The sequence below is a fragment of the Pteropus vampyrus genome, unplaced genomic scaffold, assembly GCF_000151845.1.
Source record: "Pteropus vampyrus isolate Shadow unplaced genomic scaffold, Pvam_2.0 Scaffold359, whole genome shotgun sequence".
Taxonomy (NCBI): Eukaryota; Metazoa; Chordata; class Mammalia; order Chiroptera; family Pteropodidae; genus Pteropus; species Pteropus vampyrus.
Window position 1 is genome coordinate 358,875 of NW_011889140.1, and position 12,697 is coordinate 371,571.

The 12,697-nt window shown below is 36.7% G+C and overlaps 1 protein-coding gene across 4 annotated transcripts in view; it reads right to left on the reverse strand.

Annotated features, from left to right (window-relative positions):
* ITGA8 (integrin subunit alpha 8) overlaps positions 1 to 12,697 on the reverse strand; it is a 149,814-nt gene that overhangs the window by 111,004 nt on the left and 26,113 nt on the right. For all 4 annotated transcript variants that reach the window (XM_023522873.1, XM_023522874.1, XM_011379443.2 and 1 more), the window contains exons 5-8: positions 9,744 to 9,805; positions 8,685 to 8,730; positions 5,032 to 5,157; positions 4,069 to 4,113 (exon numbers count right to left, since the gene is read on the reverse strand). In XM_023522873.1, the coding sequence (XP_023378641.1) occupies positions 4,069 to 4,113; positions 5,032 to 5,157; positions 8,685 to 8,730; positions 9,744 to 9,805 (279 nt within the window). The remainder of the gene's footprint in view (positions 1 to 4,068; positions 4,114 to 5,031; positions 5,158 to 8,684; positions 8,731 to 9,743; positions 9,806 to 12,697) is intronic.

Below are 12,697 nucleotides of genomic sequence, written 5' to 3' on the forward strand. Positions count from 1 at the left end.
AAGCAGAGATCTACAGGTGGTAGCTGGAAGGGAAAGTAAGATAAGAGAGTTTCGTTTTTTGTGTGTTTGTTTTTGTTTTTGTTTTTGTTTTGTTTTAAGATGGGAGAAATAACAGCATGCTTGTATGTTGGCAGGAATGATCCAGTAGGACTAGAAAACTCAATGATGTGAGGTAGAGAATCCAGAATCGCTAGAGTCGCATCTCTGAGTCATGAGAAGGGATGAGATCTGGTGCAAAGCAGTGGGGTGAACTTTACACAGGAGCGTGGCTAGTTCAATGACAGCCACACGAGGGAAGAATGAAATGGAGTTCAGAAAAACTAAGGCATCTGGATAGACAGCCAGAAAGGCTTTTAAAACCGGCAGCTCACTGCTTGGTTTTCAATCTACTTTATGTGGCATGAATTAAATTCTCCTGGCACCTGAAAACAGACTACATCAGATATAATGAAGCTGACTGCTTTCAGGATCAGATTTGTCAACCAAGAAAGATTAAGGGGGATTACACCATCTGAGATATGTGACGACCACTACTTCTCACATCCCACAAACACTCAGAATTTTGTTTTAAAAATCAACCATCACCATGCTCAGTAACTCTGGAGTCTGTAACTTCATCTGGCCACAACACTATTAAATGTAATATTGTTATTAAATGTAATATTGATTAAAAGTGTTCATAACCGTTTAAAAACAATCAGGACAGTATATTGTTTGGAACCTGAAGCAAGTTAAGAGAACTGTCACTCAACTACCTTAATATTCAGTGGGCAGGGGAAATAGGAGACTTCTCTTAGAACCATTTCAATAGCTCATGGCGAAAACCTCAGAGGTCTCTTACTATCAACATTATGTTCAGGAAAAATTTAGATCCTTGGCTTCCAAATACATGATGTGGACGTCAAGTCCACTAGCGAGAAGCAGAAAGGAGGCTAGCATTTATCGAATGTCTTCTACCCATCAGACAATGGAGCATGTTCTTTATAATATCTCCCTCATTTAACCTCTCAAAAGCAGTCATTCCTATCCCTTTTCAGAAGGCTGGGAAATTGAGGCTGTGAAAGGTTCCATCACCATACATAGCAGGTAAGAACCGAAGAACTGGCAGCAAAGCCAACATTCTCTCCATCACATCAGATGACTTTCCTGGGATGCATTAGGGCTGGATCCCTCTCTTGGGACTTAGCTCATCACATCTCACTCTAAAATGAGAATGGACTCTCTTAATCTTTTTTGAGTCACGAACACATTTGAAAATTAGATGACAGTTATGGATCCTCTCACCAGAAGAATTCACATACATACAAAAATTTGCATATAAGTTCAAAGGTTCAAGTTCCACGAAGTCCATCTGTGTATCACTCAGGATTAAAGGATTGAGCATTAAAATTCTCTGATGTATCATCAAGTTGCTCACTGTTTTTCATAGAATTCTCCCTCCTTCTCATCTAACTAAGTAAATAGCGAACATGGGTAACCTTGGACTTGGAGCGTTTTAATAAACAGATCATGATCTCTGATAGTGCCTTTACTTTAGATACTTACTTAAAACTTACTTAAAACTTGGATGCATTTTCTAGATATTTCTGAGCTCTGACGGGAAAATCACTATTATTTCCTACTATCTCTCCCTAGGATGAGCGGTCACACATTACCATTAATTTCCTTGCATCAGAATTGAATGCTTCTCTGGAGAGCTTTCCAGTGAGAGAGCCAAGCGCCGCGTTTAAAAATCATTTGGCACATTTTGCAGTTTCCTTTGCTAAGTAGCTAAGTGATTGTTAAGAAATGACTTTATAAAGGTGATAGTTATTCAATTATATCTCTTATGGCCCCTAACCCAAGGGTTTTTTTTTTTTTTCTTATTACAGCTAATATCTAAATGGTACTTTTATGTGTCAGGCATTGTACTGTTCTATGAACATATAGGATTAATTCATTTAATCTTCACAAGAATTTTTTGATGTAGCTGATACTATCATCATCATCTTTTAGAAATAAAGAAATGGAAATGCTGAGATGTTAGGTAAATAGGTCACAGAGCTAGTAAGTGGCAAAGTCAGAGTTTAAACCCCACAGTGGTCTAGCTCCAAAGTCCATGCTTTTAACCACAACAATAAATTGCCTTTTAATATCTTATAGAAGAAAATGATGCAAAAAAAAAAAAACCTTTATGAATTAGCTTGTTTTTAAAAGAAAAATGTTCTTATAAAGGAAAAAAAGGGTGTTGAACATACGCTATATAGATGATGTATTATTGAACTATACACTTGAAACCTATATAATTTTATTAACCCATGTCACCCCAACAAATTTAATAAAAACTTAAAATTAAAAAAAAGAAAAAAAAACACCTGTCTTCAACATCTGTAACAGCAATAATTTTTTTTAATGAATTTATAATTTGTATGTGTTAACCTAAAAATAAAAGGCCAGAGTGAGAAGCAACAAGCATTTATTTGGGATCCAAAAGAATAGCTATTTAGGAAGCACTAATTCAGGCAAAAACCCAAAGAGTGTTCTGGTTAGGAGGTGAAGGCCAGGGGTATTTATGGGAAAGGAAGGGAAATAATTACATCAATAGAAGGAAATAATTTCTATAGGTGCAGATAAGTTAACACTGTGATGCTAATTTTAAAGAACGTTTTTAATTTTCAGTCCATTAGCCATTAGTCAGGTAGTCATATCTGATTTCCGGTTATCTTTGCAAACAGTTATTTGAGACACAGTTTTGCCTTAAGCTCAGTCCACAGGTTACTTTGCTCAAAGGTGTGATGCGTATGACGTGCAAGGCAGTTCCTCTGGGATGGTGGCTCTAACTCCATTTTAAAGTGGCTCCAATTATTATCATTTCTACAAATGTCAACATGAAAGCATGAAAAGATCTGTGATGATTCCTAATAATGGCCATATTTCATTTACTCTTAATTATTTGCGAATTAGTTAAAACACATTAGTGATAAGCACTTAGGTCCATAGGAAACAAGATGAAAAATGGCAAATATTAATTGCTGATTAAGTTATTCAATAAATATTACTAGTAAAGTAAAAGCTACCATTCATTGTCTTGCATATGATAGGTATTGCTATGGACCAAATGTGCATTCCCCTTGAAATAAATATGAGGAATCCTAACCCTCAAAGTGATGGCGTTAGGAGTTGGGGGCCTCTGGGAGGTGATTAGGTCAAGAAGGCAGAGCCCTCATGAATGGGATTAGTTCTGTGTTTAGAACTTTACCCTAGCACTTACTACAATTTTTTAATCAGATATTTTATGTCTATTGTTTAACGTGTGTCAGCCCCAATAGATTGTAAACTCTGAGGTTAAGGACCATTTCTTCACCTTTGTGTGTTCGACGTGTAACACATAGCCTGGTGTGTAGTAGGTACTCAAAAAATATTTGACGAATGAGTGACTGGTCAATGCCTTAGGAAAGGAAAAATGAGATGATGTAAGAGTTTTAAAAAGGAAGCTGAGGAAGGATTTCTGGAGGAAATGAGATTTGAAATTGGCCTAAAAAAAAAAAGGTAGCATTTGGCCACTGGAAGGTGAAGGTGGATACAGAATCGGAGGATCGAAAACAGAGGACAGAAGGTGAGGGCCACACGTGAGACAAGGGACTAGTTTATCCTGTTAGTTTTGGTTTGGGCGTGTCCCAAAAGAAAAAGGACACGGTGTGGAGATGTAGGGTTATTGCTGGGTGGGGAGTTTAATTTGACCATGTTCAACATGAGATCCCAGAATTTAAAATAAGGGATCTAGATTCCTCACATTTGACACGTCTGTGAAAGCATGGCTTTTGTCTAAGCCATTTAATCATCTGCATTTTTTTTTTTTCATTCATAACACAGGACTACTGGACTAATTTTTTTATTACTTGACTAGATTTATAATGTTTGGGATTCAATCTTCTGAAATGCTTTGAGACTTAAGAATCTACAAAGTATTATCATGCACATTCTGGGATTCGTGTAGCAAAGAAAATTGCATTTTTAGATGGTCTTTTTATGTCATTTAACCTTTTCTCCATGTTTTATAAATGACTTACGTTCAGCAATGTCTCTCACCTTGCTGAGAATCTCCTGTAAATTCCCCAGCAGCAACCGAGTATCCTGTTTTAAAGAAAAGAAACAAACTAATTACATGTTTGAAAGCTTTACAAATGAGCTATACATCTAGAAAAATGAAAGAAATTCTATAGTCCTGCTTTGTACAGAAACCTCAACAAATATTGTAAAGTAAAAGTTTAGGGTTCTATAAAAGGAAAAAGTAATTAAACCAACATGAACACTTTTGTACTAAATCCTGGAAGCATCATAGATCCCCTGCTTCTGGGTATGGCAACACAGTCTGAGTCTGAAGGCACTTTTTAAAGCAGGCATGCTCCATAACCCAGCTTAAAGGATAATTGGTGGCCATTGCATTTAAAGTCGCTGATTCATCGTGATCAGACGTGATGCTCTTCAAGGTATCCTTTGTGCTCGGGTTTGCTACTTCTGATCACCAACAAGGCCTGCTTCCTAACTCATTTAATGATAGTTTTCCACAAATTTCACTTAAAGTGAGGTGAGGTGACAAAATGTAACTATAATTTTTAAAAAATTCTTCGAGCACTCAGAATGCCAGTAGGAGACCCAAGGTGGGAAACAGTTGTAGTGAATTGCCATCGTGTGGTTTCTGCATAATGAATTAAGATCATTCTAGCAACTAGAAAGTCTCTTGCTGTTGCTCTAGAAATGGGAAAAGCCATTATCATCTTGCCTCTGTAGTACTGGCCAGCCCCACTAATATGCAGTATCCACAACCAGCAACATATTTTATGTGCAAGAGACGATTATGGAGCCTATAAAATAGCTGTCAAACCATGTAGGTTATATGTCATGGCTGAATCAAAAGAAAAGAAAGTTAATAAAAAAAGAAAACTTGCATAAGATGCCAAATAACATCAGGTAACTGAGGAATAAAATTTCCCTCTACATTTAATGTTTGTCTTTCTAGAAACCACAGATATCTTGAGCAATGGGTCTCACCGAGGTAACTGTCATCGTAGGAAGCTGGAGCCACGTCCGTCTGTTTCTCTCTAGCCAGTTTCCTTAGAATATCCTTGAATGAGTAATTTGCAATGATGTCTGCGATACTGGCAGTGATCACCTGACCTGTGTTCAAATAAATTAATACATTAACTGAATGAATGCAAGAGGCAGGCCCTCTCTCAGCAGACACTGGATGTCTGAACAACACATACTCCCTTTAAAACTATCATGGAATTGCTCGCATTTTCGATGATGAATTTTCTTGCCTGCCACTAGAATATCAAGGTGAGCCTAGTGATTATAGCTGGATAGAGATTTCCGTTCTGACAGAAGAACCAAAGATGAGCTACATATTTTATCTGTCTTCCTGCTGCCTTCACCATACACACTCCCTGTACCTCCAAATGGTAAAAATATCTAAAGCGAAGACAACTATAGGTAAAATGTATGTGATTAAATTTTTATTCTAGAACATTCTAGCTAGAAGAAACATCATCTAGCTTTGAGAACATCTATCTAGTCAAATTATAACTTCTTACAGATGAGTAAACAGAGGCCCAAAGAGCATAAAGTGCATTCTCTAAGTTTACATAATCTTTGAGTCATTTACTTTTTCTGCTAAAATGTATACATAAAACATAAAATTATGACAGTGGGAGGCAGCAAGGTCCAGTGAGATCCAGAATTTTAGCAAAAAAAAAAAAAAAAAAAAATCAATCCATGGCCACCAACAACGATGTGATAAAAACTTTGGTTACTCTCACCCACATAAAGTCACTACCAGAAGTCTTGAAATATCTATTGTATTGGGATGAAAATAAGTCCAAAAAATGGCCAGCGATTTTCTACTACAATTTCTATGCATTCTCATGTCTATTATAAACATCTAAGAAAGAGGTGATCTCATGCTCTTTGGGAGAAAAATGGAGGAATGCTTTCAAGAGACTAACATTAAATTTCGAAACCATATTATTCTTTACAAATTCACACATAATTCCCACAGTCTTGTTTGAAGTACAAAAAGAATAAAACTGTCAAACTAGGCCATAAATATTTCCAAGTGACTCTGCCTGAAATGACTTCTTGTATTAAGACAATGGTATTTACACATGAATTTCTGAACAATGTCCATAGAATTTGCCAGTTTTCTCTGGGGGTAAAACTCAATACCCTCTCTCCTCTTACATAACAGGCTGCCTTTGCTTGTTTCCTTCAGCTGCTTCTATAAACATTATAATCTTAACACTGAATAAAATTTTAAATTATCTGTCTCAAATGCTTCCATACCTCCTTAATATGGTTAATTTTCAGCAACTCATTTGTATCAGACATTTTTCAATTTAAGGAAAGGAAAGAATTAGAAGGCAGTTTTTTCAAACACATAAGTTTTATTTTCTATCCATCTACTGCATAAAATAGTTTTCAGTTAGCAAAATAATTTTTAAAGACTGAAATGTTAATTATTTGATATTCATAGTTGTTTATGTATGAAATTAAGTTTGACAATGACTTCATATAAAATTTTATCATGAATCCATCTTTCCTGCCTCTTTCCCAATGGTTTTAAAACATAATCAAGTCTCTTCCATTAAAACACACACACACACACACACACACACACACACACACACACACCCCGAAAAAAAAAAACAACCCTCACTCAACTATCCATTTCTCTCAGATTCTACTCCATCTTTATTCTAAACTTTACAGCCAAAATTCAGTCTACATTCTCTGTGATCTCTCTTTAGGTGGCTTGTCCACACCCATGGCTTCAGTTGTCACCAATGGACAAGTAATGAAAGGTTTCTTTTTCAGCCTAGATATCATCTCTGGGTTTAAGTTAAACCCATACATCTAAATACTTAGATAGAAACTCTTGGATATCTCAAACAGTTTCATCCTCAACATAACCAAAAGCATACTCATGATCTTGCCTCTAACCCACTCCAAACCTGTTCTCTCCCACTGTTCTCCATCTCAGTGAGCGGGACCCACCTATAACCATTCAGTAAGTCATAAACATGCCCTTGACATCCTCCCTCCCAAACCCCCATACATCCAGTCCACCATCTAGGCTGGTTATTCTGCCACCGAAGCATCTCTCAAATTACTCCTCTTTGAAAATCTGTACTATCACCACTCTAAGAAGCAAACATCTTCACCCGAATCTTAGAGCTTACCTTACAAACTTGTAACTAGCCTATAACCTTATAACTAGTTTGCTGATATTTCACTTTGACAAGCCTCCAGTCCATTCTCCATATTGCAACCGGAGTGATCTTTTCAAAACACAGACATGGTCATAGCATCCATCCCATGCTTACAATTCCCCAGTGGTTTCTCATGATTCTCGGGACAAATGACAAATTCTTACTCTAGCTAAGACCATCCATTTAAAACTCCTACAATCCACATTGTTTATAGGATAAACTAGTCTTATTGTTTTTAGGATAAAGACAAACCGGCTCACCTTGGCTGGTGGGCCCCGCGTGGTGGGGGGGCCACAACGTCCCACTCAATGGCTCTTCCCTCCCTCTCGTAACCTCTAGTCACCCTGACGTCCCTCCATCCTCACTCACTGCACTCCTTGAGGCCATACAACATTTCCGATTAGTGGACATTTGGTCCACGCCAAAAGGTCCTTGACTTTTGGACCCGTCCAAACGTCCATGCTTAGAAAGAATCCCTAGGTTCAAACAACCCATAATGTTTATTTATACTTTGGGGTTACAGGATTAATACATAAAAAATATTGTTATATTTTATTGGCCCAATAATTGTGTTGTGGCTATACTGGCAGCAATACCCTTCTTCCCCAGTAGCTTCGTTGGCAATGGCACAAAGGGTTAGGTAGATGGCTTGACACAGAGCAAATGTCTCTGTGAACATTTTGGACGGGATTGAATATCAAGGACCTTTGGTGGGGACCAGGTACCTGCGTGGATGTTTCGGACAGGATCAAGAGACTTTCGAGGACATTTTCACACAGCCCCTCCCCTCTTCGCCTAGTTGCTTCCTACTCAAGTTTCAGATCTCAGTTTCAGAGTTGCCTCCTGTGAAATCATTAGACCTTAGGGCTGCTGCAACACCCCAGGGCCCATGTGACACCTTTATAAGAATTAGAGGAAGTCATCCCCTTGGGCAAACGTTATCCTGGCCAAGGTTCAGGGTTCCCGAAGCAGAGCACAGGCTGTCTATCAGCTCCCCATCTGCCAGTGTGCCGAGGACATAGCACACTTTCATGCAGCCGCGCTGGAGAAGCCACCCATGATTTCATGGCCCACCCTGGCTGACCTTGCCTTCACAGCGAGCATCATGCCTGAGTATTCGATCAATGCCTGGTCTTTCTCTAGATATAGTGACCTCCATGAGGGCAGGAACAATGTCTCTCTTAACTCACTTTTGTGTCTCCAGCATCTAGCACACAGCTGGGCACAGCTTCAGTAAATATTTGGTGAATAAATGAATTAAGTTGTAACAGTATTTTAAAACAGCGTTTATACAACAAAGTATAAACTATGAATATGAGAAACTATGCATATGGATATAAAATTAATGTCATAAAGAGTCAATGTTTAATGTTATCCTGCTGCTTCTCCTTGTGAGTGAAAACAAATGGGCATGTCACCTCTGCTAACGCAACATACCTTGCCAATAAAAACTTCCAGGACCGCCGACTATAAGGTCTCCGTTCTACAAAACAGAAACAACAATTGGAAAAGAAAAACTGCGATTTTCTTAAAGCGTAATAAATCAATGTTGATAAGCGTTGCTCTAACGATTCATTAGATATATTTTTAAAAAACAGTTTATGAAAGAGGCCCTTCTATCTGAGTTATGCAGGCCACTTTCTTTCCTTTTTGGCTTTCAATTATTTAGTGTGATATTAAATACTTTTAATTTGACTCGATTAGTTGAGTTTAATTCTCTCCCTTGAAAATACATAAATTCAGTTTTTTTGGCACTGCCGCAGGTAAGCAAAATATCTACATATTTAATGCTGTGCAATTTCGCAGACATGGTCTTTTGAGCCTTGGCAAGAAAATGAAAATTTGGTTCCTATTTATCTCAAGGTCACAGTAATGCCTATTTTTCCTCGTGTATCTGCAAACCCACCCTTCCCAGGGGAGAGAGCAAAAACTCCAGACTAGCAAATACAAATTTTCTCTCTTATTTACAACCGCACTTTCTATATTCTGCATCTTTAATTTTCAGTGGGGAAAAAAAAGACAAAGAAGAAAACTTCAGATGTTGATGAAATTTATACTATTTTTAAAAGCATGGAATCTTTGCCTCCTATATTCTCACTAGACAGCTCTGTTTTTAATTTCCTGAAAGGATATGTGAATTTTAACACATGTTAAATCTTATCGCTCACAGTGAGGAGATAAAACAATTTACAGATGCTTGTGATCTTTTCAGAAGCACATTACTGAGTTTTTGCGGTTTTTTCCTCATTTAAAAATGATTACCACAGGGGTAGGAAGTAAGACTTTTTCATCATATATATTTCTGTATTATTTTAATACGTTATCATGTGCATAGATTATTTTAATAAAGAGTAAACAAACAAACAAAAACTTAAAGAAGTTGTCAAAAGAGGTTAGATATATACCTAAGGGGGGCAGAAGTGAGAGGTAGAAAGAAAAAAAAAAAATCTAATAGGTAAGATAAATATTAGAAGCTACGAGACCAAAGAAATTCACCTTATAAAAATCCAGACTAAATCCTGCTTGGCAGTAACCCTGGCCTTCAGGATCAGCGTTACCTAGAATGATCAAAATATATAAATGTTATAACGTCGCCATTCCCAAGAAATATTTTAATAACCAATTCAGGATACTCTGTTGTTTTCTCTATAGACTTCTAAATTTAAAATAATCAATATGTGTTTTATATTTACTTTTAAATTTATGCCGAGTAATTTATTACACTGATTTCAATCTATTTTCTTGCCCCAAATATCACTGTGATTCTATATAGTAAGATCCATATGAATAATGTCCCCTGGGGTTATTATATTATATTGGGTTTTGTAACTGGTGTTTGTTCGAGGAAACAAAGTCTCCATCTCTCAACTATGTCCCAAGCAGCAGTTCTCCAAGGAGCAGTGATGTGTTTCTGTGTCACCTGCATGTCCTGTGAAATATGATCACCTGGGTGGATGCTTTCTGCCGGGGGCACCAGCAAAGATTCCAGTTTTTATGATCTCTAATAGGAAATTAACTTTACACTATTCTATTGTCATTAGTTAGGCCAGTTATGAAAGTGCATGTCTGGTCACAGTGAACCTCACAGGGACACTTGATGCTAGTGTTTACAAGAGAGAAAACTCTCAAATAATGGCTTATTTTGTACTCTAGCCAAGACCGTTTGTGAACCGAATGTCCAATAGGACCTTATTTGTGGATAGTTTTTTAAACTTGTAGGCTGGCCAACACGTGGATTCCCACAATATTGTTATTAAAAAGGTCTCTGGGATATTAGGATCGAGAATTTATGACTTGTCACTTGTACTTAGAGATTCTACAACTTATAAAGTGCTTAAATGAAAACCAATATGGAGTTCAGGAGGGGGGAATCTCAAGTCATATGATTAGATATGAACATGTAAATAATTATTTCTTTCTTATCAAGGATATTTCTGAACGGAAACTAAAAGAAGAGGTCAGGAAAGGAAATATACATCATCACAAAAAAAATTTATAGACTAGGCATGTGCCTGTTCCAGAAGCATTTTGAAATAAATCTGGCCTTTCCAGCTTTTCCTAGAATGTTTTCTGTTTTTCCTTTCCCTCGGTTAGTACTTGGCTAATTTTAGCATTGTCATCATTCATTCTTTCCAGATGCTACTTTTATTACTTTTATATTTTAAAATGCTTTTCTACCTCATACACTGTGGGTTTGTTTGTTTTTGTTTTTTTTAGATAAGATCTGTTTTTAATTCAAATATCAATTATTACTTTGTGTATTTTTAAGCTAAATTCTATTTTTCAGTTTTATTGAGGTATACTTAGTATACAAAAAAATTATGCATTTTAGTGTGTACATTTTGGTGAGCTTGGACATGTGTACACACTCATGACATCACCATGGAAACAGAGTCATCACTCCTAAAAGCTTTCTTCTGTACCTTGCTTTCTTTTTTGTGATAAAAACCTTTATCATGAGATCTATTCTTAACAAATTAAACGCACAACACCTTGAGATGTATTTTAGCAAAATTTTTCCTTATTTAACTATATTTTGTGGTTTATAGTTATAGATGCTATGAAGTTCCCTAAAAGCTCATCTCTATAACCTCAAATGTCTATGTACCATTTTTCTAGAAGTTCACATGTGTAAATATTTGTATGCATCCAGAAATACATATGAACACATGATATAAAATTATGTAAGCATACATAAGGAAACTTGAGTATATTTAAGACATCTATTTTTTTAATGCACAAACCTTTCTAAAAATTCTTTTGAAAATCAACTCTGACTTTTTTATTTTTATCATTGTAAATTATTCAAAAGGGAAGAAATATGACCGTTCTTTGAAATTATTTTGCTTCAAAACAGAATAGTGGGAAAAAAAAGAAAAAATAGTAATTTTTCATAAAATTCATTGAGAAAATAACCAACTTCAAATATCCGTTATAAACAGTGATTATAAGGGACTGTGAGGTCCTTTGTTTTGCAAAGGAATTTTTTTCCTCTTAGAATTATAGTTCATGAGAGCTGAAGGAACTTTTCTTCCTGGAATTTCAGAGCTCCTATAAACTTTACAGTTATGTCCCAGAGTGAACTCAGGAATCCAGGGACTCATGCTGACTGCTCACTACTCTTTGCTGGCTTCCCAAGTAGAATGAAGGGTGTGTGTAAACCATCCCCACCGATTTATGAATGACCATAAGAGCTACAGGCGTGCCATTAATATGAATGAGCAGATTAGCACCCGCATCGCGCCAAGCCTCAGTGGAGGAGTTTGTGGTGGGGGTGAACGTGAGAGTTTTCTTTAACCTCTCTTTTGAAAATAATATTGCTGATGTTCCTGTTCTGTGAGATTGACCATATGCTCATGAACAAGCCGGCTTTGTGTTAATGAACTGTGAACTCCCAAGGAAGACAGGAAGTCTGCTCCTTGGGTGAATTGGAGGAGGAAGAAATACTCATAGTTAGGGAGAGACCATGAGGATGTGAACACTGTGGATGTGTACTAGAGTTAAAAGAACTCCTGGCAATTTATTTAACTCTTCTGCAACTCAACTCCACTCTTAACTTTGTCAATCTATTATTTAGGAAAAACAGTAAATAAATTGGCATTATAGCGTGCCATGTAACTCAAGATGCAAGCTTACCATAATTTATATTTTTAGATAATGGCTCAAGCTCACACTGCAACTCTTACCCCACAAGGCTAGATGTCACGTGCTGTATTTTAATCTGAGCTCTCCCATCACATAGGCAGTCAGCCAAAAAGGCAGAACAAGAAGCAGTGACAAGTTTTATAAAAGATTATCCTAGACATTAATCGAAAGAATATGATATAGCATCAAAGCAAGAGAGGCTCGTGAAAGATGGGCTTGTCCTTTTAGCTACAATAGTTTACCATTATGGGGAAGTATCTTTAGCAAATCACAAGCACTATGATATAGATAGGGGTAAAAATTGA